At 30.9% G+C, this 23,030-nt stretch overlaps 1 protein-coding gene, 1 non-coding gene and 2 pseudogenes across 2 annotated transcripts; all 4 read right to left on the bottom strand.

Moving 5' to 3' along the window:
• Positions 1-1,176: 1,176 nt before the first annotated feature.
• LOC125595112 lies at positions 1,177-3,738 on the bottom strand (annotated as a pseudogene).
• A 3,523-nt stretch (positions 3,739-7,261) lies between these two features.
• Positions 7,262-9,830, bottom strand: LOC125595109 (polyadenylate-binding protein-interacting protein 13-like). Its single transcript, XM_048771046.1, has 10 exons — positions 9,471-9,830; positions 8,971-9,078; positions 8,835-8,879; positions 8,668-8,740; positions 8,479-8,591; positions 8,330-8,389; positions 8,179-8,226; positions 8,017-8,085; positions 7,633-7,694; positions 7,262-7,313 (listed from the first exon to the last, which is right to left on the bottom strand). Exons 1-10 carry the CDS (start codon positions 9,828-9,830, stop codon positions 7,262-7,264), a joined length of 990 nt encoding a protein of 329 aa, XP_048627003.1.
• A 3,242-nt stretch (positions 9,831-13,072) lies between these two features.
• LOC125575692 lies at positions 13,073-16,289 on the bottom strand (annotated as a pseudogene).
• A 5,553-nt stretch (positions 16,290-21,842) lies between these two features.
• Positions 21,843-21,945, bottom strand: LOC125595114. The gene has a single exon (XR_007330091.1). It is a non-coding gene; the product is annotated as a small nucleolar RNA R71 (small nucleolar RNA).
• Positions 21,946-23,030: the final 1,085 nt, after the last annotated feature.

Here is a 23,030-nt window from a genome sequence, read left to right as displayed (position 1 = left end):
AGTATTTTAATATTAATGAATTTATTTTTGGATATGAAATAACCTATTTGCATTGTTGACAACTATTTAGGAAAAGTAAAAATTACAAACGAAGAACAATGTGTCAAATTCATTTTCGATTCAACATGGATTTAATAGTGTTGTATTATCATGTTTGCATCAATGTCCAGACTTATCTTAGTGGAAATGATGGTCCACTTTAAACCCTATATATAAATTCTTTACTAATACATATCTATTTTTAACATGGATAACTAATAACGTCCCAATCAGAAACAAGCAAGTCACAGAACTTTGGTCATATAGATGGATAATATATACTTTTAGTTACAAACACATGCTAAAAATATCAACTAGAGAAATTCCATATGTAATGAGTCTAATTAAGGTTGTGGTCTATACAGAAAGCTACCTACACAAAAGATAGCATTTAAATTTAAATATTATTGTGATGAAAAAGAATAGAATCTGTAAATTACCACATCAAAAGAACCTAACAAGTAAAGTTCAAAATAATTGTGGAAAAGAGTGTCTGAAATGATCACAACACCAACCAACACTTTAGATTTTTAAACTATTGAATAAAGTATTTAGGATTTCCTAATTTATAAAACAAATTGTAGGCTTTGTGTATATAGTATATCAAGATATAGGGCCTTTTTAGTAGATGGTTTGTTTGACCATGACGGTCGCCTATATCTTGGCAAGCTAACTAGATTTCAGACAATGATATGATTATAAACTAAAAAAAAAGCAGATCAAACCTAAATAACATAGAAAATAAATATTCTTTCACAAAGCAAAGACTCTCCTAAAATCTAACAATATACAGAAACAAGAAAGAAAGATTAATGAAAAAAAAACAATGAAAGAGATTAAACAATTGTAGAAACAAATAAAACACTGACTAAGCTTACAGATGACTATGCATGGAGATTCAGACAAAAGATAGAGCAAAATAAAAGATTCCCCAAAAAGAGTCTTAAAATGATCCATGCAATATATAAAAAAAATAAACCCAGCAATTGGAAGAAGAAGAGAAAGTCTGGGAGTTAAGTCACAAAAGGATCGTTAATTATACGAACATAAAACGCTTCTGAGTATCTTTAAAATGACATTTGTAGCTCTTTCTCTCCTTTGAATTGATGAGCTCTTTGAATCGGTTTGCAGTTAACATTAGTTTAAATCAGGTTGGTCTAGCCTCACTGGTGTTTTGACTGGCTTACCCTTCACACATATAGAAGAAAAGCAAAATATTAATCTCACAGTGATGAGTTTATTATGTCTTGCTAACCTTAAAGAACACCAACATTCTTACACTTGAATCAAAAGAAATAACTTAAGAACTGAGGCGTCTTAACAAGAGAAAATGTTACAAAATCCACCAAACTATTTATATCTACAACTAGCATGCAACATTCTGCTTCCAAAACTAAACGAGCTAACCGCATATGGTTATAATAGATTGATGAAAAACTAAACACGAGAAAAATCAAGAGGCCACAGTATAATTAAAAGAATAGTGAAACTGTTGTAACGCGTACCGTAAAGGGAGACCGCCCAAGACAATACCGCTGCAATTAAGAGCAGAAACTGCACTTTCCACCTGAAACATTCAAAATTAATCATTTACCACTTTATTATTTTACATAAAGGTGATTAGGGTTAAAAATTGCCTCATCAGGCCAAACCAAAATTCAACATATATAGTGGACCATGCACATTATTGCAGTGTGTATATCACATTTATGACGATAATATATATCTAGTCCGTACAGCATTCAAAAGACTAACACGTCTGTCAAATTAATTAAGTTCAACTTGAAAATTTTAGTATCATAAAATGATTTAACTTTTGAATCAAGTTCATGCAGTTACTAACGTGATAATGAAAATTAATGTACGGAGAAAAAGGCAAGAGAAAATCACCCGCTTAAATTCAACAAAAGCAATAAAGGTTTGGTGATGACAGTATCCAATAAGCCTCACATGCTGAATCTACAAGAAAATAAATATGACGTAAAATCCAAAAACACAACATAGTACGAAGTATAAACAATCTAATCTGCCTAGCCATAACCAAATATGTACCTCCCCACATGCTGTTTTAAAGAAATCTTCCAGTTCCATCTGAGTGACCTGCATGTAATATAAAAATGAAAACTAATTATGATGAATAGAAAAGGTTCATTTTCCAGTTCCATCTGAGGAAAGTGATTAGGAAAATGAAAATCAAGATTACCTTCTTGTCGATATTAGTACAGTAAACAGTCTTTGCACATTTCTCACGCTCATCCTGAGACTGAAAGCAAGATTATGCAATCTCAGGAATAATAAGAGGAAGAGTCAAACCTAAGACTGGTTGAGATATGATTATATAACTTAACTAACCTTTGGAAGAAGACTCGGGTCCACAGGTGCAATAGCTGTTTTTGAAAGACGAACCTTTATAGGATAAGAACCAAACAGAGTTCCTGATAGGCTTACAGCAGACCTAGCTCCCTCTGAGACATTACCTCACTGATTAGTAAACAAAAGAAGAACATTTTAAAGTGATAAAACAGTTAAGAGTAGAAGTACCTTCATCAGTGAATTCAATGAAGGCAATACGGAGAATAGATTTATTGTCACCGCATATACGACAATCAACAACCTTAAGACCCAAAAATGAACAAGAAACTGTATGAGACTTGGGTTTGAAGATGATATCAAAAAAAAGTGGCTAAAAGACGCATTACTCAAGTACCTGGCCACATGATTGAAAGAGACCAGCAAGTTGCTCTTCAGTAGCCTACAAAAAGACAAAAGAGGGCTTTTGTTAGTTTTATTACACTTCCTTCTGAGAAATTGGGTTCTTGAAGATAACAATTCTCATTTTAGACCTGTTGATCAATGTCTAAGACATGGACAGTTCTCCTGATTACTTCTTCCTTCTGAGCCAGGCTTGTTTTCTTGCTCATCCTTCGCTTCCATTGGCCAAAGTTCATTCTCTGCATTAAAAGGACAAAACTATTATATATAGGTCACATTTGTTATAACTTATAAGTATAGCTGGATAAAACATTCGCTTTGACCCCTATTTTCTAAAAACTATATATATAGGTCACATGTTCTCCAAATTATCAGAATTTTTTTATTAACATTGAATTAAATATTTATGGTCCTCTAAATTAATTCTAGATCCAGCATTGCAAACACAGATCATGATTTTCATATTACATTTCTCATCAATCTAAGAAATGATAAACAAAAAAATGTTATATAATTCACAAGATGTAAACATTGACAAGACATTTCATCATGAAACATAATAAATCCAGCACATATAGACCATAACTCAGAGAATAATGTAAAAAATGATATACATAATACATACCCTTGTATCGAAAAGGTCATTGTCCTCAGCAGAGAAAGCTTGCATTGCGAAACTGTTGGTAAACCATAAGCTATTCTCCACAAACACAGGGATTGTTGGAGCAAGGGGCTGTGGAACATACTCCTTAGCCATCGGATTTAGTTTAGAAAACTTAACATCTATATGACTTATCTCACTCTTGAGAGCCCCTTCACTTCCCTTTGTTGAGTTTGGTGTCTCAACAGAAAAGTTGGATTCAGGGTTCTGATCATCAGGAGATGGGGCGGCATCATCGTAGCTGCTAATGAAGCAGTGTTGTTGTCTAGATTTTGATCAGAAGAGTCCACCTTCAGATCAGCATTTTCCGGGACAGCCATGATCATTCACACCAAAGGATGAATCTGTATCGCAAAAAATCTGACTGAAGAAAATTTCGAAGTAGAATAAAGGGAATATGAAGCTCTTTTTCTTAAATGAAAAAAATAAATTGATTACCAAAAAAAAACAATAAATTCCAGTCAAGAAAATATACAGATGCAATAAATTATTATTAATTAGTTTAGTCATTTGTCAATAGCATTTCTTAATTATTAATGATGTTGGTCATTAGTCAACACCATTTCTTCATTGTTCTTGTTATATTAGTCTATATCAAATTTTCTTACTAATGAAATTTAATTTAATTCCTAAACAAGATTCTGAAAAAAAATTACCTTTTTCTGTCAACATATTTCACTATTTTCTTTTACTTCGGCAATGAATTAATTTTAACCTTTAATTTCTTGCATATTGGTTTAGAAGAAATTATTACATAATTTAATATTTAATATTTAATATTTTTAGTTTCGTTAGGTAAAATACGAGTGTTATATGGTAGAAGAAAATCAACCCGTTTTGTTACTTTTTATTTTATTTTAAGGTATTAAGCAGTTAGGAAGAGCTTATAAAAAAATTTACCATCTATTTGACTAAAAATTATTAATAATCTTATACCAAAAAACCGGACTTGAGTCTCAAATATGATTTACTAATAACTATGTAAATTTATAAAATATTTTAAGATAGTTCAAATAAAATTATAAAACTTGGATATTCATAAATCAAATATTTTTTTACTATATAATAATATATAATAGATCACATTTACTATATTTGACTAAGAGCATCATATTCATACGAGCATTAGTCATGAACATTACATTAATAGGTTAATAAAGTAATTTGACATATATTTTATTATGTAAATAATATAATTATTAAGTAATGGAAAACTTTGGATGCTGAATATTGTAAAAATATAAAATTATTTTAATAGTGATGGTAGATGAATTAATATATTTTCATATATAAATATTAGGAAATGTAATATTGTTTTAGGCTAATATAAAAAATATTTTTTTGAACCAAACATCATATATATTATCGTTTAGGATATTAAAAAACTGAATACGTTATAGGCAAATTATTTTTTTTTTAAAAAAAAATTGATACAGTTAAGTAAAAATTTGGTTTTCATTTTCTGTAAAAATCATTTTTTTAACATTACATATACTATGCATTTATTTTTTATATTCAACACTATAATTAATAAATAAATATATTTTTATTGAAAGACAACCCTAACAAATTATTAAATTTATTGATTATCACCATTTAAGTATGTTAGCCTAATGATCTGAAGATTGATACTCCCTTATAACATCCTTTGATGTCTCTTTAATATCCGATGAAAAGTTAAAACATTTCAAAAGAACAATCTAAACATCAAATCTTATAATTCTCCAAAAAAAATTCACTAGTCTAAGAAAAATCAGAGGAAAATCGAAAGCCAAACTTAACTTCATGGCAAACATTATCACTCTAATTTCTGAGCTTACTGAAAAATCAACTAATGTGTGTGTTTGAGAAAAGGTATTAAGAGTATGGCAAACAACAATCCCGCTAAATCTAAAAGAGAAGCATCTTATTTTTGCTGACCCAAATATAAGTTCTATGTAATATTTATTTAATATTTTTTTGGTTTATTGTAAAGAAATTTTGTTTACTTTCCCTTTAAATTAAGGTTGTAGAATTGAATTAATACTTCCTCATCATTAACTGGACAAGCACTATTTCAGCTTTTTGATGAAGATTAATGGAAAATATTCCGACGATTTGAAGCTAGACCTTGCGATGGATAGAGAAAGAATACTCCCCACAATTTTCCCATCAATTTAGTCGAACGCAGTCAATTATTTTTATGGTTTAACACTTACTGAAGATCCAATGTTTGATCGGTTTCCATTCAAACGAGTTCTCCAAAATATGTTGAGAACACTTTTCCAATCGGTATGTATTATCATTTAGTTTATAAAGAATAAATATGTAATGCATTCTTACCAAATTTAATATCCTACTATTGCTCGAATTTTGTAGATTTGGTTGGATGAGTTACTATCTTGGATATTTAAGACATTTTGTGAATTATCCTTATGATGAGATATTTGGAGAATATGTGTCTAAAATTAATTTGAAGTTGATGGACGAAAGGTTATTTCAATTACTTAACAGGACACTTAAATATTAAATTATAAATAATCTTCTATGTATGTCACCAACATTACTGTTTAGTGGATGTAAGTTGGAATGTTAAATTTCTGGAGAGATTTTCCGAGATTTGGATATGAAGAATTGGAAACTGTCTAAATTCATTAAAACATTTCTAGCTTAACTTTTCTGGCGAGTCAATAACATGGAGTTACGTAATTTTAAGTATTTTAATATTAATGAATTTATTTTTGGATATGAAATAACCTATTTGCATTGTTGACAACTATTTAGGAAAAGTAAAAATTACAAACGAAGAACAATGTGTCAAATTCATTTTCGATTCAACATGGATTTAATAGTGTGTTGTATTATCATGTTTGCATCAATGTCCAGACTTATCTTAGTGGAAATGATGGTCCACTTTAAACCTATATATAAATTCTTTACTAATACATATCTATTTTTATTGGATAACTAATAACGTCCCAATCAGAAACAAGCAAGTCACAGAACTTTGGTCATATAGATGGATAATATATACTTTTAGTTACAAACACATGCTAAAAATATCAACTAGAGAAATTCCATATGTAATGAGTCTAATTAAGGTTGTGGTCTATACAGAAAGCTACCTACACAAAAGATAGCATTTAAATTTAAATATTATTGTGATGAAAAAGAATAGAATCTGTAAATTACCACATCAAAAGAACCTAACAAGTAAAGTTCAAAATAATTGTGGAAAAGAGTGTCTGAAATGATCACAACACAACCAACACTTTAGATTTTAAACTATTGAATAAAGTATTTAGGATTTCCTAATTTATAAAACAAATTGTAGGCTTTGTGTATATAGTATATCAAGATATAGGGCCTTTTTAGTAGATGGTTTTGTTTGACCATGACGGTCGCCTATATCTTGGCAAGCTAACTAGATTCTTTCAGACAATGATATGATTATAAACTAAAAAAAAAAAGCAGATCAAACCTAAATAACATAGAAAATAAATATTCTTTCACAAAGCAAAGACTCTCCTAAAATCTAACAGAAACAATAAGAAAGATTAATGAAACAATTTGACAAGAGTTTAAAACAAATAAAACACTGACTAAGCTTACCAGATGACTATGCATGGAGATTCAGACAAAAGATAGAGCAAATAAAAGATTTCCCCAAAAAGAGTCTTAAAATGATCCATGCAATATATAAAAAAAATAAACCCAGCAATTTGGAAGAAGAAGAAAGTCTGGGAGGTTAAGTCACAAAAGGATCGTTAATTATACGAACAAAACGCTTCTGAGTATCTTTAAAATGACATTTGTAGCTCTTTCTCTCCTTTGAATTGATGAGCTCTTTGAATCGGTTTGCAGTTAACATTAGTTTAAATCAGGTTGGTCTAGCCTCACTGGTGTTTTTGACTGGCTTACCCTTCACACATATAGAAGAAAAGCAAAATATTAATCTCACAGTGATGAGTTTATTATGTCTTGCTAACCTTAAAGAACACCAACATTCTTACACTTGAATCAAAAGAAAATAACTTAAGAACTGAGGCGTCTTAACAAGAGAAAATGTTACAAAATCCACCAAACTATTTATATCTACAACTAGCATGCAACATTCTGCTTCCAAAACTAAACGAGCTAACCGCATATGGTTATAATAGATTGATGAAAAACTAAACACGAGAAAAATCAAGAGGCCACAGTATAATTAAAAAGAATAGTGAAACTGTTGTAACGCGTACCGTAAAGGGAGACCGCCCAAGACAATACCGCTGCAATTAAGAGCAGAAACTGCACTTTCCACCTGAAACATTCAAAATTAATCATTTACCACTTTATTATTTTTACATAAAGGTGATTAGGGTTAAAAATTGCCTCATCAGGCCAAACCAAAATTCAACATATAGTGGACCATGCACATTATTGCAGTGTGTATATCACATTTATGACGATAATATATATCTAGTCCGTACAGCATTCAAAAGACTAACACGTCTGTCAAATTAATTAAGTTCAACTTGAAAATTTAGTATCATAAAATGATTTAACTTTTGAATCAAGTTCATGCAGTTACTAACGTGATAATGAAAATTAATGTACGGAGAAAAAAGGCAAGAGAAAATCACCCGCTTAAATTCAACAAAAGCAATAAAGGTTTGGTGATGACAGTATCCAATAAGCCTCACATGCTGAATCTACAAGAAAATAAATATGACGTAAAATCTAAAAACACAACATAGTACGAAGTATAAACAATCTAATCTGCCTAGCCATAACCAAATATGTACCTCCCCACATGCTGTTTTAAAGAAATCTTCCAGTTCCATCTGAGTGACCTGCATGTAATATAAAAATGAAAACTAATTATGATGAATAGAAAAGGTTCATTTTCCAGTTCCATCTGAGGAAAGTGATTAGGAAAATGAAAATCAAGATTACCTTCTTGTCGATATTAGTACAGTAAACAGTCTTTGCACATTTCTCACGCTCATCCTGAGACTGAAAGCAAGATTATGCAATCTCAGGAATAATAAGAGGAAGAGTCAAACCTAAGACTGGTTGAGATATGATTATATAACTTAACTAACCTTTGGAAGAAGACTCGGGTCCACAGGTGCAATAGCTGTTTTTGAAAGACGAACCTTTATAGGATAATAACCAAACAGAGTTCCTGATAGGCTTACAGCAGACCTAGCTCCCTCTGAGACATTACCTCACTGATTAGTAAACAAAAGAAGAACATTTTAAAGTGATAAAACAGTTAAGAGTAGAAGTACCTTCATCAGTGAATTCAATGAAGGCAATACGGAGAATAGATTTATTGTCACCGCATATACGACAATCAACAACCTTAAGACCCCAAAAATGAACAAGAAACTGTATGAGACTTGGGTTTGAAGATGATATCAAAACAAAGTGGCTAAAAGACGCATTACTCAAGTACCTGGCCACATGATTGAAAGAGACCAGCAAGTTGCTCTTCAGTAGCCTACAAAAAGACAAAAGAGGGCTTTTGTTAGTTTTATTACACTTCCTTCTGAGAAATTGGGTTCTTGAAGATAACAATTCTCATTTTAGACCTGTTGATCAATGTCTAAGACATGGACAGTTCTCCTGATTACTTCTTCCTTCTGAGCCAGGCTTGTTTTCTTGCTCATCCTTCGCTTCCATTGGCCAAAGTTCATTCTCTGCATTAAAAGGACAAAACTATTATATATAGGTCACATGTTGGTTATAACTTATAAGTATAGCTGGATAAAACATTCGCTTTGACCCCTATTTTCTAAAAACTATTATATATAGGTCACATGTTCTCCAAATTATCAGAATTTTTTTATTAACATCGAATTAAATATTTATGGTCCTCTAAATTAATTCTAGATCCAGCATTGCAAACACAGATCATGATTTTCATATTACATTTCTCATCAATCTAAGAAATAGAAATGATAAACAAAAAATGTTATATAATTCACAAGATGTAAACATTGACAAGACATTTTCATGAAACATAATAAATCCAGCACATATAGACCATAACTCAGAGAATAATGTAAAAAATGATATACATAATACATACCCTTGTATCGAAAAGGTCATTGTCCTCAGCAGAGAAAGCTTGCATTGCGAAACTGTTGGTAAACCATAAGCTATTCTCCACAAACACAGGGATTGTTGGAGCAAGGGGCTGTGGAACATACTCCTTAGCCATCGGATTTAGTTTAGAAAACTTAACATCTATATGACTTATCTCACTCTTGAGAGCCCCTTCACTTCCCTTTGTTGAGTTTGGTGTCTCAACAGAAGAGTTGGATTCAGGGTTCTGATCATCAGGAGATGGCGGCATCATCGTAGCTGCTAATGAAGCAGTGTTGTTGTCTAGATTTTGATCAGAAGAGTCCACCTTCAGATCAGCATTTTCCGGGACAGCCATGATCATTCACACCAAAGGATGAATCTGTATCGCAAAAAATCTGACTGAAGAAAATTTCGAAGTAGAATAAAGGAATATGAAGCTCTTTTTCTTAAATGAAAAAATAAATTGATTACCAAAAAAACAATAAATTCCAGTCAAGAAAATATACAGATGCAATAAATTATTATTAATTAGTTTAGTCATTTGTCAATAGCATTTCTTAAATTAATGATGTTGGTCATTAGTCAACACCATTTCTTCATTGTTCTTGTTATATTAGTCTATATCAAATTTCTTACTAATGAAATTTAATTTAATTTCCTAAACAAGATTCTGAAAAAAAAATTACCCTTTTTCTGTCAACATATTTCACTATTTTCTTTTACTTCGGCAATGAATTAATTTTAACCTTTAATTTCTTGCATATTGGTTTAGCAGAAATTATTACATAATTTAATATTTAATATTTTTAGTTTCGTTAGGTAAAATACGAGTGTTATATGGTAGAAGAAAATCAACCCGTTTTGTTACTTTTTATTTTATTTTAAGGTATTAAGTAGTTAGGAAGAGCTTATAAAAACATTTACCATCTATTTGACTAAAAATTATTAATAATCTTATACCAAAAAACCGGACTTGAGTCTCAAATATGATTTACTAATAACTATGTAAATTTATAAAATATTTTAAGATAGTTTAAATAAAATTATAAAGCTTGGATATTCATAAATCAAATATTTTTTTACTATATAATAATATATAATAGATCACATTTACTATATTTGACTAAGAGCATCATATTCATACGAGCATTAGTCATGAACATTACATTAATAGGTTAATAAAGTAATTTGACATATATTTTATTATGTAAATAATATAATTATTAAGTAATGGAAAACTTTGGATGCTGAATATTGTAAAAATATAAAATTATTTTAATAGTGATGGGTAGATGAATTAAATATTTTCATATATAAATATTAGGAAATGTAATATTGTTTTAGGCTAATATAAAAAATATTTTTTTGAACCAAACATCATATATATTATCGTTTAGGATATTAAAAAACTGAATATGTTATCGGCAAATTATTATTTTTTTAAAAAAATTGATACAGTTAAGTAAGATTTGGTTTTCATTTTATGTAAAAATCATTTTTTTAACATTACATATACTATGCATATTTTTTATATTCAAACTATAATTAATAAATAAATATATTTTTATTGAAAGACAACCCTAACAAATTATTAAATTTATTGATTATCACCATTTAAGTATGTTAGCCTAATGATCTGAAGATTGATACTCGCTTATAACATCCTTTGATGTCTCTTTAATATCCGATGAAAAGTTAAAACATTTCAAAAAACAATTTAAACATCAGATCTTATAATTCTCCAAAAAGTTCTCACTTGTTCAAGAAAAGTCAGAGGAAAATCGAAAGTCTAACTTCATGGCAAACATTAACACCCTAATTTCTGAACTTACTGAAAAATCAACTAATGTCGAAGTTTGAGAAAAGGTATTAAGAGTATGGTAAACAACAAGCCCGCTAAATCTAAAAGAGAAGCATCTTATTTTTGCTGATCCAAATGTAAGTTCTATGTAATATTTATTTAATTTTTTTCTTTGGTTAATTGTATAAGAAATTTTGTTTACTTTCCCTTTAAATTAAGGTTGTAGAATTGAATTAGTACTTCCTCATCATTAACCGGACAAGCACTATTTCAGCTTTTTGATGAAAATAAATGGAAAATATTCCGACGATTTGAAGCTAGACCTTGCGATGGATCGAGAAAGAATACTCCCCACAATTTTCACATCAATTTAGTCGAACGCAGTCAATTATTTTATGGTTTAACACTTACTGAAGATATAATGTTTGATCGGTTTCCATTCAAACGAGTTCTCCAAAATATGTTGACAACACTTATCCAATCGGTATGTATTATCATTTAGTTTATAAAGAATAAATATGTAATGCATTCTTACCAAATTTAATATCCTACTATTGCTCGAATTTTGTAGATTTGGTTGGATGAGTTACTATCTTTGGATATTTAAGACATTTTGTGAATTATCCTTATGATGAGATATTTGGAGAATATGTGTCTAAAATTTAATTTTAAGTTAATGGACGAAAGGTTATTTCAATTACTTAACAGGACACTTAAAATATTAAATTATAAATAATCTTCTATGTATGTCACCAACATTACTGTTTAGTGGATGTAAGTTGGAATGTTAAACTTCTGGAGAGATTTTCTGAGATTTGGATATGAAGAATTGGAAACTGTCTAAATTCATTAAAACATTTCTAGCTTAACTTTTCTGGCGAGTCAATAGCATGGAGTTACGTAATTTTAAGTATTTTAATATTAATGAATTTATTTTTGGATATGAAATAACCTATTTGCATTGTTGACAACTATTTAGGAAAAGTAAAAATTACAAACAAAGAACAATGTGTCAAATTCATTTTCGATTCAACATGGATTTAATAGTGTTGTATTATCATGTTTGCATCAATGTCCAGACTTATCTTAGTGGAAATGATGGTCCACTTTAAACCCTATATATAAATTCTTTATTAATACATATCTATTTTTATTATTTGGATAACTAATAACGTCCCAATCTGAAACAACAAGTCAAAGGACTTGGTCATAAAGATGAATAATATATACTTTTAGTTACAAACACATGCTAAAAATATCAACTAGAAAAACTTCCATATGTATTGAGTCTAATTTTAGTTGTGGTCAATACAGAAAGCTACCTACACAAAAAGATAGCATTTTAAATTAAAATATTATTTTGATGGAAAAGAATAGAATCTGTTAATTACCACATCAAAAGAACCTAAAACGTAAAGTTCAAAATAATTGTGGAAAAGATCTAGTCTGAAATGATCACAACACCAACCAACACTTTAGATTTTAAACTATTGAATAAAGTATTTAGGATTTCCTAATTCATAAAAAACTGTAGTTTAGTGAATATAGTATATCAAGATATAGGGCCTTTTTAGTAGATTGTTTTGTTTGACCATGATGGTCGCCTATATCTTGGCAAGCTAACTAGATTCTTTCAGACAATAATATGATTATAAACTAAAAAAAGCAGATCAAACCTAAATAACATAGAAAATATATATTCTTTCACGAAGCAAAGACTATCCTAAAATCTAACAGAAACAACAAGAAAGATTAATGAAACAATTTGACAAGAACTTAAAACAAATAAACACACTGATCAGTAATCTTACCAGATGTCTATGCATGGAGATACAGACAAAAGATAGAGCAAAGTCAAAGATTTCCCCAAAAAAGAGTCTTAAAATGATCCATGAATATAAAAATAAATAAACCGAACAATTTGGTCCATAACGCAAATAGAAGAAGGAGAAAGTATGAGAGGTTAAGTAACAACAAGGATTGTTAATTATACGAACATAAAACGCTTCTGAGTATCTTTAAAATGACATTTGATCGCTCTTTCTCTCCTTGAATTGATGAAGTTACCATTAGTTTAAATCAGGTTGGTCTCTACTGGTGTCTTTGACTGGCTCACCCTTCACACATATAGAAGAAAAGCAAAATATTAATCTCACAGACACAGTGATGATTTTATTATGTGTTGCTAACCTTAAAGAACACCAACATTCTTACACTTGATTCAAAAGAAAATAACTAAAGACCTGAGGCGTCTTAACAAGAGAAAATGTTACAAAATCCACCAAACTATTTATATCTACAACTAGCATGCAACATTCTGCATCCAAAACTAAACGAGCTAATCGCAAATGGTTATAATAGATTGATGAAAACTAAACACGAGAAGAATCAAGAGGCCACAGTATAAAAAAAAGGAATAGTGAAACTGTTGTAACCCTACCTTAAAGGGAGACCGCCCAAGACAATACCGCTGCAATTAAGAGCAGAAACTGCACTTTCCACCTGAAACATTCAAAATTAATCATTTACCACTTTATTATTTGTACACAAAGGTGATTAGGGTCAAACATTGCCTCATCAGGCCAAACAAAAATTAATATATATAGTGGACCATGCACATTATTGCAGTGTGTATATCACATTTATGACGTAATATATATCTAGTCCGAGGATTATAAGTACAACTTCAAAAGACTATCACGTATCAACGTATGTAAAATTAATTAAGCTCAACTTGAAACTTTTATAAGTATCATAATATGATTTAACTTTAGAATCAAGTTCATGCAGTTACCAACGTGATAATGAAATTTGATGTAAGGAAAAAACAGGCAAGAGAAAATCACCAGCTTAAATTCAACAAAAGCAATGCAGGTTTGGTGATGACAGTCTCCAATAAGCCTCACATGTTGAATCTACAAGAAAATAAATATGACTTAAAATCGAAAAACACAACATAGTATAAAGTATAAACAATCTGCCTAGCCATAACCAAATATGTACCTCCCCACATGCTGCTTTAAAGAAATCTTCCAGTTCCATCTGAGTGACCTGCATGTAATATAAAAACGAACTAATTAAGATAAATATAAAAGGTTCAATTTCTCCATTACATTGTTTGACTAAATTAGTCATGATGCAAACAGATATGAAATAATTAGAAAAATGAAAATCAAGATTACCTTCTTGTCGATATTAGTACAGTAAACAGTCTTTGCACATTTCTCACGCTCTTCCTGAGACTGAAAGCAACATTATGCAATCTCAGGATTAGAGGAAGAGTCAAACCTAAAGACTGGTTTAGATATAATTATATAAATTAACTAACCTTTGGAAGGAGACTCGGGTTCACAGGTGCAATAGCTGTTTTTGATAGACGAACTTGTATAGGATAAGAACCAAACAGTGTTCCTTATTAGCTTAAAGCAGCCCTAGCTCCCTCTGAGACATTACTTCAATGATTAATTAGTAAACACAAGAAGAACATTTTAAAGTGATAAAACAGTTAAGAGTAGAGGGTACCTTCATCAGTGAACTCAATGAAGGCAAGACGGAGAATCGATTTATTGTCACCGCATATACGACAATCAACAACCTTTAGACCCAAAAAAATGAACAAGAAAATGTATGAGACTTGAGTTTGAAGATGATATTAAAATAAAGTGGCTAAGAGGTACATTACTCAAGTACCTGGCCACAAGATTGAAAGAGACCAGCAAGTTGCTCCTCAGTAACCTACAAAAAGACAAAAGAGAGCTTTGGTTAGTTTTATTACACTCCCTTCTGAGAAAGTGCGTTCATGAAGATAGCAATTCTCTTTTTAGACCTGTTGATCAATGTCTAAGACATGGACAGTTCTCCTGATTACTTCTTCCTTCTGAGCCAGGCTTGTTTTCTTGCTCATCCTTCGCTTCCATTGGCCAAAGTTCATTCTCTGCATTAAAAGGACAAAACTATTATATATAGGTCACATGTTGGTTATAGGTATAGCTGGATAAAACATTCGCTTTGACCCCTATTTTCTAAAAACTGTTATATATAGGTCACATGTTCTCCAAATTATCAGAATTTTTTTATTAAGATTGAATTAAATATTTATGGTCCTCTAAATTAATTCTAGATCCAGCATTGCAAACACAGATCATGATTTTCATATTACATTTCTCATCAATCTAAGAAATGATAAACAAAAAAATGTTATATAATTCACAAGATGTAAACATTGACAAGACATTTTCATGAAACATAATAAATCCAGCACTTATAGACCATAACTCAGAGAATAATGTAAAAAATGATATACATAATACATACCCTTGTATCGAAAAGGTCATTGTCCTCAGCAGAGAAAGCTTGCATTGCGAAACTGTTGGTAAACCATAAGCTATTCTCCACAAACACAGGGAGGGTTGGAGCAAGTGGCTGTGGAACATATTCCCTAGCCATCGGATTTAGTTTAGAAAACTTAACATCCATATGACTTATCTCACTCTTGAGAGCCCCTTCACTGCCCTTTGTTGAGTTTGGTGTCTCAACAGAAGAGTTGGATTCAGGGTTCTGATCATCAGGAGATGGCGGCCTCATCGTAGCTGCTAATGAAGCAGTGTTGTTGTCTAGATTTTGATCAGAAGAGTCCACTTTCACATCATCATTTTCCGGGACAGCCATGATCATTCACACCAAAGGATGAATTATCTGTATCGCAACAAATCTGACCGAAGAAAAGTTTGACGTAGAAAAGAGGAATATGAAGCTCTTTTTGGTTAAATGAAAACAATAAATTGATTACCAAAAAATTACAACAAATTCCAGTCAAGAAAATATACAGATGCAATAAATTATTATTAATTAGTTTGGTCATTTGTCAATACCATTTCTTCGTTATTAATTATTTTGGTCACTAGTCAACACCATTTCTTCATTGTTCTTGTTATATTAATTTATATCAAATTTTCTGACTAATGAAATTTAATGTTATTTCTTTAACAAGATTCTGAAAAAAAAATTACCCTTCTTTTTCTACCAACATATTTCACTATTTTCTTTTTGTTTAGCAATGAATTTTTAACCTTTTCTTTCATATTGATTTAAAATAAGTTATTATATAACTTAATATTTTAGATTTTTAGTTTATTTTAGCTAAGATACTTAATTTTTTATAAAAAAAATTGTAGAAGAAAATCAAGCTATTTTATTATTGTTATTATTTTATTTTCGGGTATTAAGTAGTTAGGAAGAAATTGTAAAAACTTTTACCATCGGTTTGACTAAAATTTTATTAATGATCTTATACCAAGAAAATGGATTTGAGTCTTAAATATGATTTACTAATAACTATATAAATTTATAGAGATAAAATTTACAAAATATTTTAACATAGTTCCATAAAGTTATAAAGCTTGGATATTCATAAATCATATATTTGTTACTATATAAAATATACAATAGATCACAATTACTATATTTGATTAAGAACATCATATTCATATTAAAATTAGTCATTTACATTACATTGATAGGTTAATAAAGTACTTTGATATATATTTTATTATGTAAATAATTATTAGGTAGTGCAAATCTTTAGATATTGAATATTGTAAAAGTATAATATCATTTATAGAGTGATGGTGGATGAATTAATGTATTTTCATATATATTAGAAGATTTATAAAATGTTTAGACAAATATGAAATATCTTTGTGTTGAACCATTAAACAAAAACATATATTTGTTTAGAATATAATAAGAACTGAATATATACTTGGTAAATTAAATCTTTAAAAAAAATCTGATATTGTTAAGTAAGATTTGATTTTCATTATATGTAAAAATCATCTTTTTAACAGTACTTATATTATGCATTTATTTTTAAATTTAAAACAATATTTAATAAATAAATTTATTTTTATTGAACGTCAACACACTAACAAATTATCAAGTTATATCGAATTTATTGTTTGTCACCTTTTAAGTATGTTATCCTTATGTTTTGAACATTATTACTCGCTTATAATACCTTTTGATGTTTCTTTAATATCTGATGAAAAGTTAAAACCTTTCAAAAGAACAATCTAAACATATCTATCAAATCTTAAATTCTCTAAGACATTTTCACTCATTCAAGAAAAATCAGAGAAAAACCGAAAGTCAAACTTAACTTCATGGCAAACAATAACACCCTAATTTCCAAACTTACTAAAGAATCAACTAATGTCAAAGTTTGGGCAAAGGAATTAAGAGTATAACAAACAACAAGTCCGCTAAATCTGAAAGAGAAGCATCTTATTATTGCTGACCCAAATGTAAGTTCTATGTAATATTTATTTTCATTTTGGTTTATTGTATAATAAATTTTGTTTACCTTCCCTTTAAAATTAGGGTTGTAGTATTGAAGTAACACTTCCTCATCAATTACTGGATACACACTACTTCAGCTTTTTGATGAAGATGGACGAAAATATTCTGACGATTTGAAGTTAAACCTTGTGATGCGTCGAGAAGGAATACTCCCCACCAATTCCACATCAATTTAGTCAAAATCAGTCAGGTATTTTGTGGTTTTATACTTAGTGAAAACCCAATGTTTGATCAGATTCCGTTCAAACAAGTTCTCCAAAAAAATGTTGACAACACTTATTTAATCGGTATGTATTATCATTTAGTTACTAAGAATGAATATGTAATGCATTTGTTACCAAATTTAATATCTTACTATTGTTTTAAACTTTTAGACTTGGTTGGATGGGTTACTACGTTTGGATATTTGAGACATTATGTGAATGATCTATATGATGAGATTTTAAAGAACATGTGTCTAAAATTAATTTTAAGTTGATGGATGAAAGTTAATTTCATTTACTTAATAAGATACTCAAAAATTAAATTTTAATTTAAAATTTTAAATAATATTCTATTTATGTCACCATTATTACTATTTTGTGGATGTGAGTTGGAATGTGAAGCTTCGTGAAAGATTACCAGAGATTTGGATATGAAAAGTTAGAGACTGTCTAAGTTCATTAAACATTTCTAGCTTTGTATTTTTGGCGAGTCAATTACATGAAACAAGGTTAATTTTAACTATTTTAATATTAACTTGATTTTGACCCGCGCACCAGCGCGGATGTATTTTAAAAAAATATGATGCTATTTGTTTTTTTATGTCATTATTTAGGGTTGAGCAAAAAATTGAATTCGAAGAACCGAACCGATCCCAATCGAATAAGTAGTTCCAAATCCGAACCGAAATTGATTAAATATCCGAATTATTCAAAATTGGTATTTGAAGAACTGAAACCTAATCCCATTGAACCGAAGTATTTTGAGTATCCAAAATAGATTTATATACTTATATATATATATTAATTATTTCTAGATTAATAATATATAAAAAACATCCAAAATATATATGATACTTTTAATTCGTTTAAATACTTGAAAATATATACAAATAATCAAACGAAATATCTAAAAATAATTAAATATACTAAAAAACTCCAAAAATACTTAAATAATTATTAATCTCTATCCAAATATTTAAACCAAACCAATTTATATGTTAAGTTGGTACTTGACATATTTTATTCAAATTTATATGTAATATATTCAATTGTTTATAGATTTTTAAAAATTAAACCATATAATAAATTTTAAATAATTTAAATTGGTTATCCAAATCCTCAAAGATCTGAACCGAACACGAAATCCCAAACAGACTCGAAAACGAACATGAACGCCCACTCCTAATCACTATTATATATCCTATATGTGGTGTCATCATAGAGTACAAAAAATATGTGTTATCATATAATTAATCGAATTTTATAGTGCCATCAAATAAGTAATCTTATAATAAATAATATTTTATACGTACAATCATAAATAATCACATATATCTATCTTATTTTCAATGTGAAATATAAAAATCATAATTTAAGTTGGTGTTGGAAATTGGGCTTTGTATTGTATTTTCTTATATATATTAAAAATATTTTTTTAATGGTTATTGGAAAATGTGTTAGTAAAAATCAATTTTTGAATATATGTATTTTTTTGAATAAATTTTTGATATAAATCAATTTTAAATTATTATTTTGATTTGAATATGTATATCAAGTAACATAAGCCCATTAATTTTTAATAATGTAATGGACTTCCATTTTTTTAATAGCATAAACTCATTACTTTTTTTCTTAATTTATTGTTATCTATGTTTTCAAACAAAAACTTAAAAGTACTTCTACTTTGATAAGATACATGAAGGACTATGTGCCAAATTCATCTTCGATCAAACATGGATTGAATAGCTGATATCTTGTGAATTTACATGTTTTTAACTTCTTATTCTTGCATGGTTTGGTCATTTGGAGCATCATTAGGCACATTTAGTTGCATATCATTGCATTTGTACATATCAGGTGTGGAGAGCACCAGGATTAGTTAGAGGACCATTGGTGGGATTTTGAGTGCAATTGGAGTCCAAAAGAAGTGTTATAAAGTGATCATTGAGCGATCTCCCTATCAGAGCGACCTCACGCAGCGAGGGGTAGCGTACCGCTCCATATGTAGAGCGAACCGGTGAGCGAGGGGTCTGTAGCTCGCGCGTGTTATGAAGAAACGAAGCAAAAACATTGGAGCGGGGTTTGGCAGCGAGGTGGCGTACCCGCTCTGAAGCCAGAGCGTGAAAGATGAACACGGATGAAGGCTTAAAAATCTCTTCTGAAGCTAAAATTGTGGAGGACACTGAAATTGAGTTAGCTTTTCCAATAGAAGTGGTTTCAAGTCATTTGAAGCTGTATGGATAAGTTATGATCGATTACTATAGTGTATCAATCCTGCCGGGGGACCACTTGAAAGTTGATGGGATTAACCAACTTCCCACTTTCTTCCACCCACCTTTCCTTGCACGATTTTTCTACTTTCTGTATAATATTTGCTTTCTTATTATCAAAAGGGTGGGCAAGAAACATCATGATCCAACTTTGTAATAATTTAACTTGTCAAAACCTCTCTCTTTGAAATATCATTCTTAGTGTTCTTGAGCTGTTCTTCAATTGTTCATCATCTGTTCTTGAGTTTTAATTTCGTTTTGCTTGTTTAATCCTTGTTATTTTATTCTCTGTTGTATTACTTGAATATGCTTCAATCTATATGAGATTAAGTGTTTTCATGGAGATTAGTGAGTAGTTTCCTTAAGAATTCATGGGTTAGGGAGATTAGAGTAACTTAGTGAAGATCTATGGTGTATTGTATTAGATCCTTGTATGAACTTGCTTGTTGAGTATTTTAATGCTGTTTAGTCTGATCACTCTAAACCTGATTTTAAACACTTCTCATCAGACATGATAGATGAAGTGTTTGAATCAACTCAACTAAGCTCTAGTGAGATTAGCCAAGGACACTTGATGTTAAAATGCTAGATAGTTATTGAACTTGAACTTAAAGATTGCTTGATTGAATTAAGCCAAAGACATTTGATGTTTAATAATTCTAAGCAAATGGGCATTTACCTAGACATAGGACCTGTCTAGATTGTGTTTAGACTTAAAGATTACTTTGATTGAAAGCTTGTCACCTAGATGGATCTTAGTTACTTGAAGTCAATTCCCTTAGCCCATGGATTCACTTGTCTAAATTGATTAAAACCTTGTTGTATTGCTCTTTGCTATTGTTACTTGTCACACACTCACAACTATTGAATCTGCTTAGCTTAAGAAATGACTTGTATTCTCACTGATTCACATCACTAGGACTGGTTCGACATTCACTCAACCCCCCTATACTACAACATTTGCAATAGGTAGAAAAACCTATTACCAAATTGGCGCCGTTGCCGGTCCTAGTCTGATTGTGACATTGCGTTTGAGTCTTTGCTGAGACTGAGTTTACTTTGTTTTTAAGTACTAATTATCTATCTTCATATATATTTGGATGACAGGTGCATGAACTTGAGAAGCAAAGGATCAACAAATCTTGCACCAAGAGTGAACAACATCAAAGCCTTAGAAAGAGAGTGGGAAGACAGAGAAGAGAAAGAGAAAGAGAAAAGCAACATACATAGATTGGGGCTTGAGATGGAGAGAAACCCGAATCAACGGAAGGTGTCTATGAAGTTGATGATCATAGACAAAATGTCCAAGAAGTCCTCCTGAGCTGCTCAAGGGGCAATGGTCAAGGAGCTGCCAACCTTCGACCTAGACAACCACAACGCCAAGCTAGGGCCATCGGTACATATGATCAACCAACATAAATGGGAATAGGTTGGCATTAGGGGACCGCCATTGCCAACAACAATTTCGAGATCAAGTCCATCCAGCCTCATCAACATGATTGAAAACAACAAGTACCATGACTTGCCTTGGAAGACCCACTAGTCACCTGACAGATTTGATAAATAGTGGCTTGTCAAAAACAAATGGAGTTTCAGAGATGCTTTCAAGCTCAGATTGTTTCCTTTCTCTTTGGGAGACAAGGCTCACACGTGGGAGAAAAACATCTCAAGTGATACTATCACCACTTGGGATGAATGCAAGAAGGCCTTCCTCAACAAGTTCTTCTCTGCTACAGACTGCAAACCTTAGAATCAGATCTCTGGTTTCAACAAAAAGGACTTGAAGGATTTTCAGAGGCATGGAGAGATTCAGAACTACTTGTCTCAATGTCCCCACCATGGCTTCAACAATGAGAGCTTGCTAAGCACATTCTACAGAGGAGTCTTGCCTAAATTCAAAAGCCAGCTGACACTGCAAGCAATGGAACTACTTGGGGAGGACTGTCGAAGATGCATTAGAACTCTTGGAGAACATGGCACAGAGTGATTTTGTCTACAATGACGAATATGACAGAAGAGACAGAAGTGGGGGAGGAGAAGATATGACCACAAAAAGAAAACGAAAGCAATACAAGAAAAGATTGACATGCTACTATCAGAAAAGAACAAGAAGGAGGAGTTACATATGGTTCTGAAGATGATGGAGTAGAATGCCAAGAAGATAGTAATGTCAACGCTCAGGGTACTGGTACAAGAAGGAACAGACTATCAACCAGAACAACTACCAACAGAAACCCTTCTACAAAACCAACAGAAGCCCATGTCAACCACTACCAGCCAAAAAAATTCTACAACAATCAGCCTAAGCCATTCTACACCACAACCAAGGTGGTTACCAACAAAAACAGAACTTCCCTCCTGGATTCTCACCAAAACCAAATCAACCTGCACAAGAACAAGCTGGATCATCAACACAACCTCCACAAGAGAGTAGTACTGAAGCGATGCTGAAACAATTATTGGAGGGACAAGCAAGAAGTGAGAAACAATTAGGGTATGAGCTGAAAAAACTCCCACAACAAGATTGATGGGAATTACCATGATCAAACAACAAGTTCAAAAAACTTGGAGAACCAGTTTTGTCTCTATGACAGCCAGTTCAAGTCGCCAACAAGGTACACTACCTGGAAAGGCTGAACAAAACCCAAAGGAGACATGAAGGCAATCACCCTGAGGAGTGGAAGAGAGTGCCTCCTAAAGTCCTCATTAAGGATAATGAGAAACAAAGGGGGGAGGTGTCATCAATGTAGATGATGATGATTGGGTGATTGTGGATGAGAGAAAACTAATGAGGAAATATTGGAGAAGATAGTTGAAGCTAAGGGCAAGAGAAAGATTGGAGAGCGAGAAAGTGAGAACAAAAATGAGGAGGCTACATCAACAAAGGAGAAATTGTTCACTCCTCCTCCCTATGAGCCAAAGCTTCCTTT

This window comes from Brassica napus, assembly GCF_020379485.1.
Source record: "Brassica napus cultivar Da-Ae chromosome C9 unlocalized genomic scaffold, Da-Ae chrC09_Random_45, whole genome shotgun sequence".
NCBI lineage: Eukaryota > Viridiplantae > Streptophyta > Magnoliopsida > Brassicales > Brassicaceae > Brassica > Brassica napus.
The sequence above is the reverse complement of the archived record's forward strand: the minus strand, read 5'-3'. Positions and strand labels throughout refer to the sequence as shown.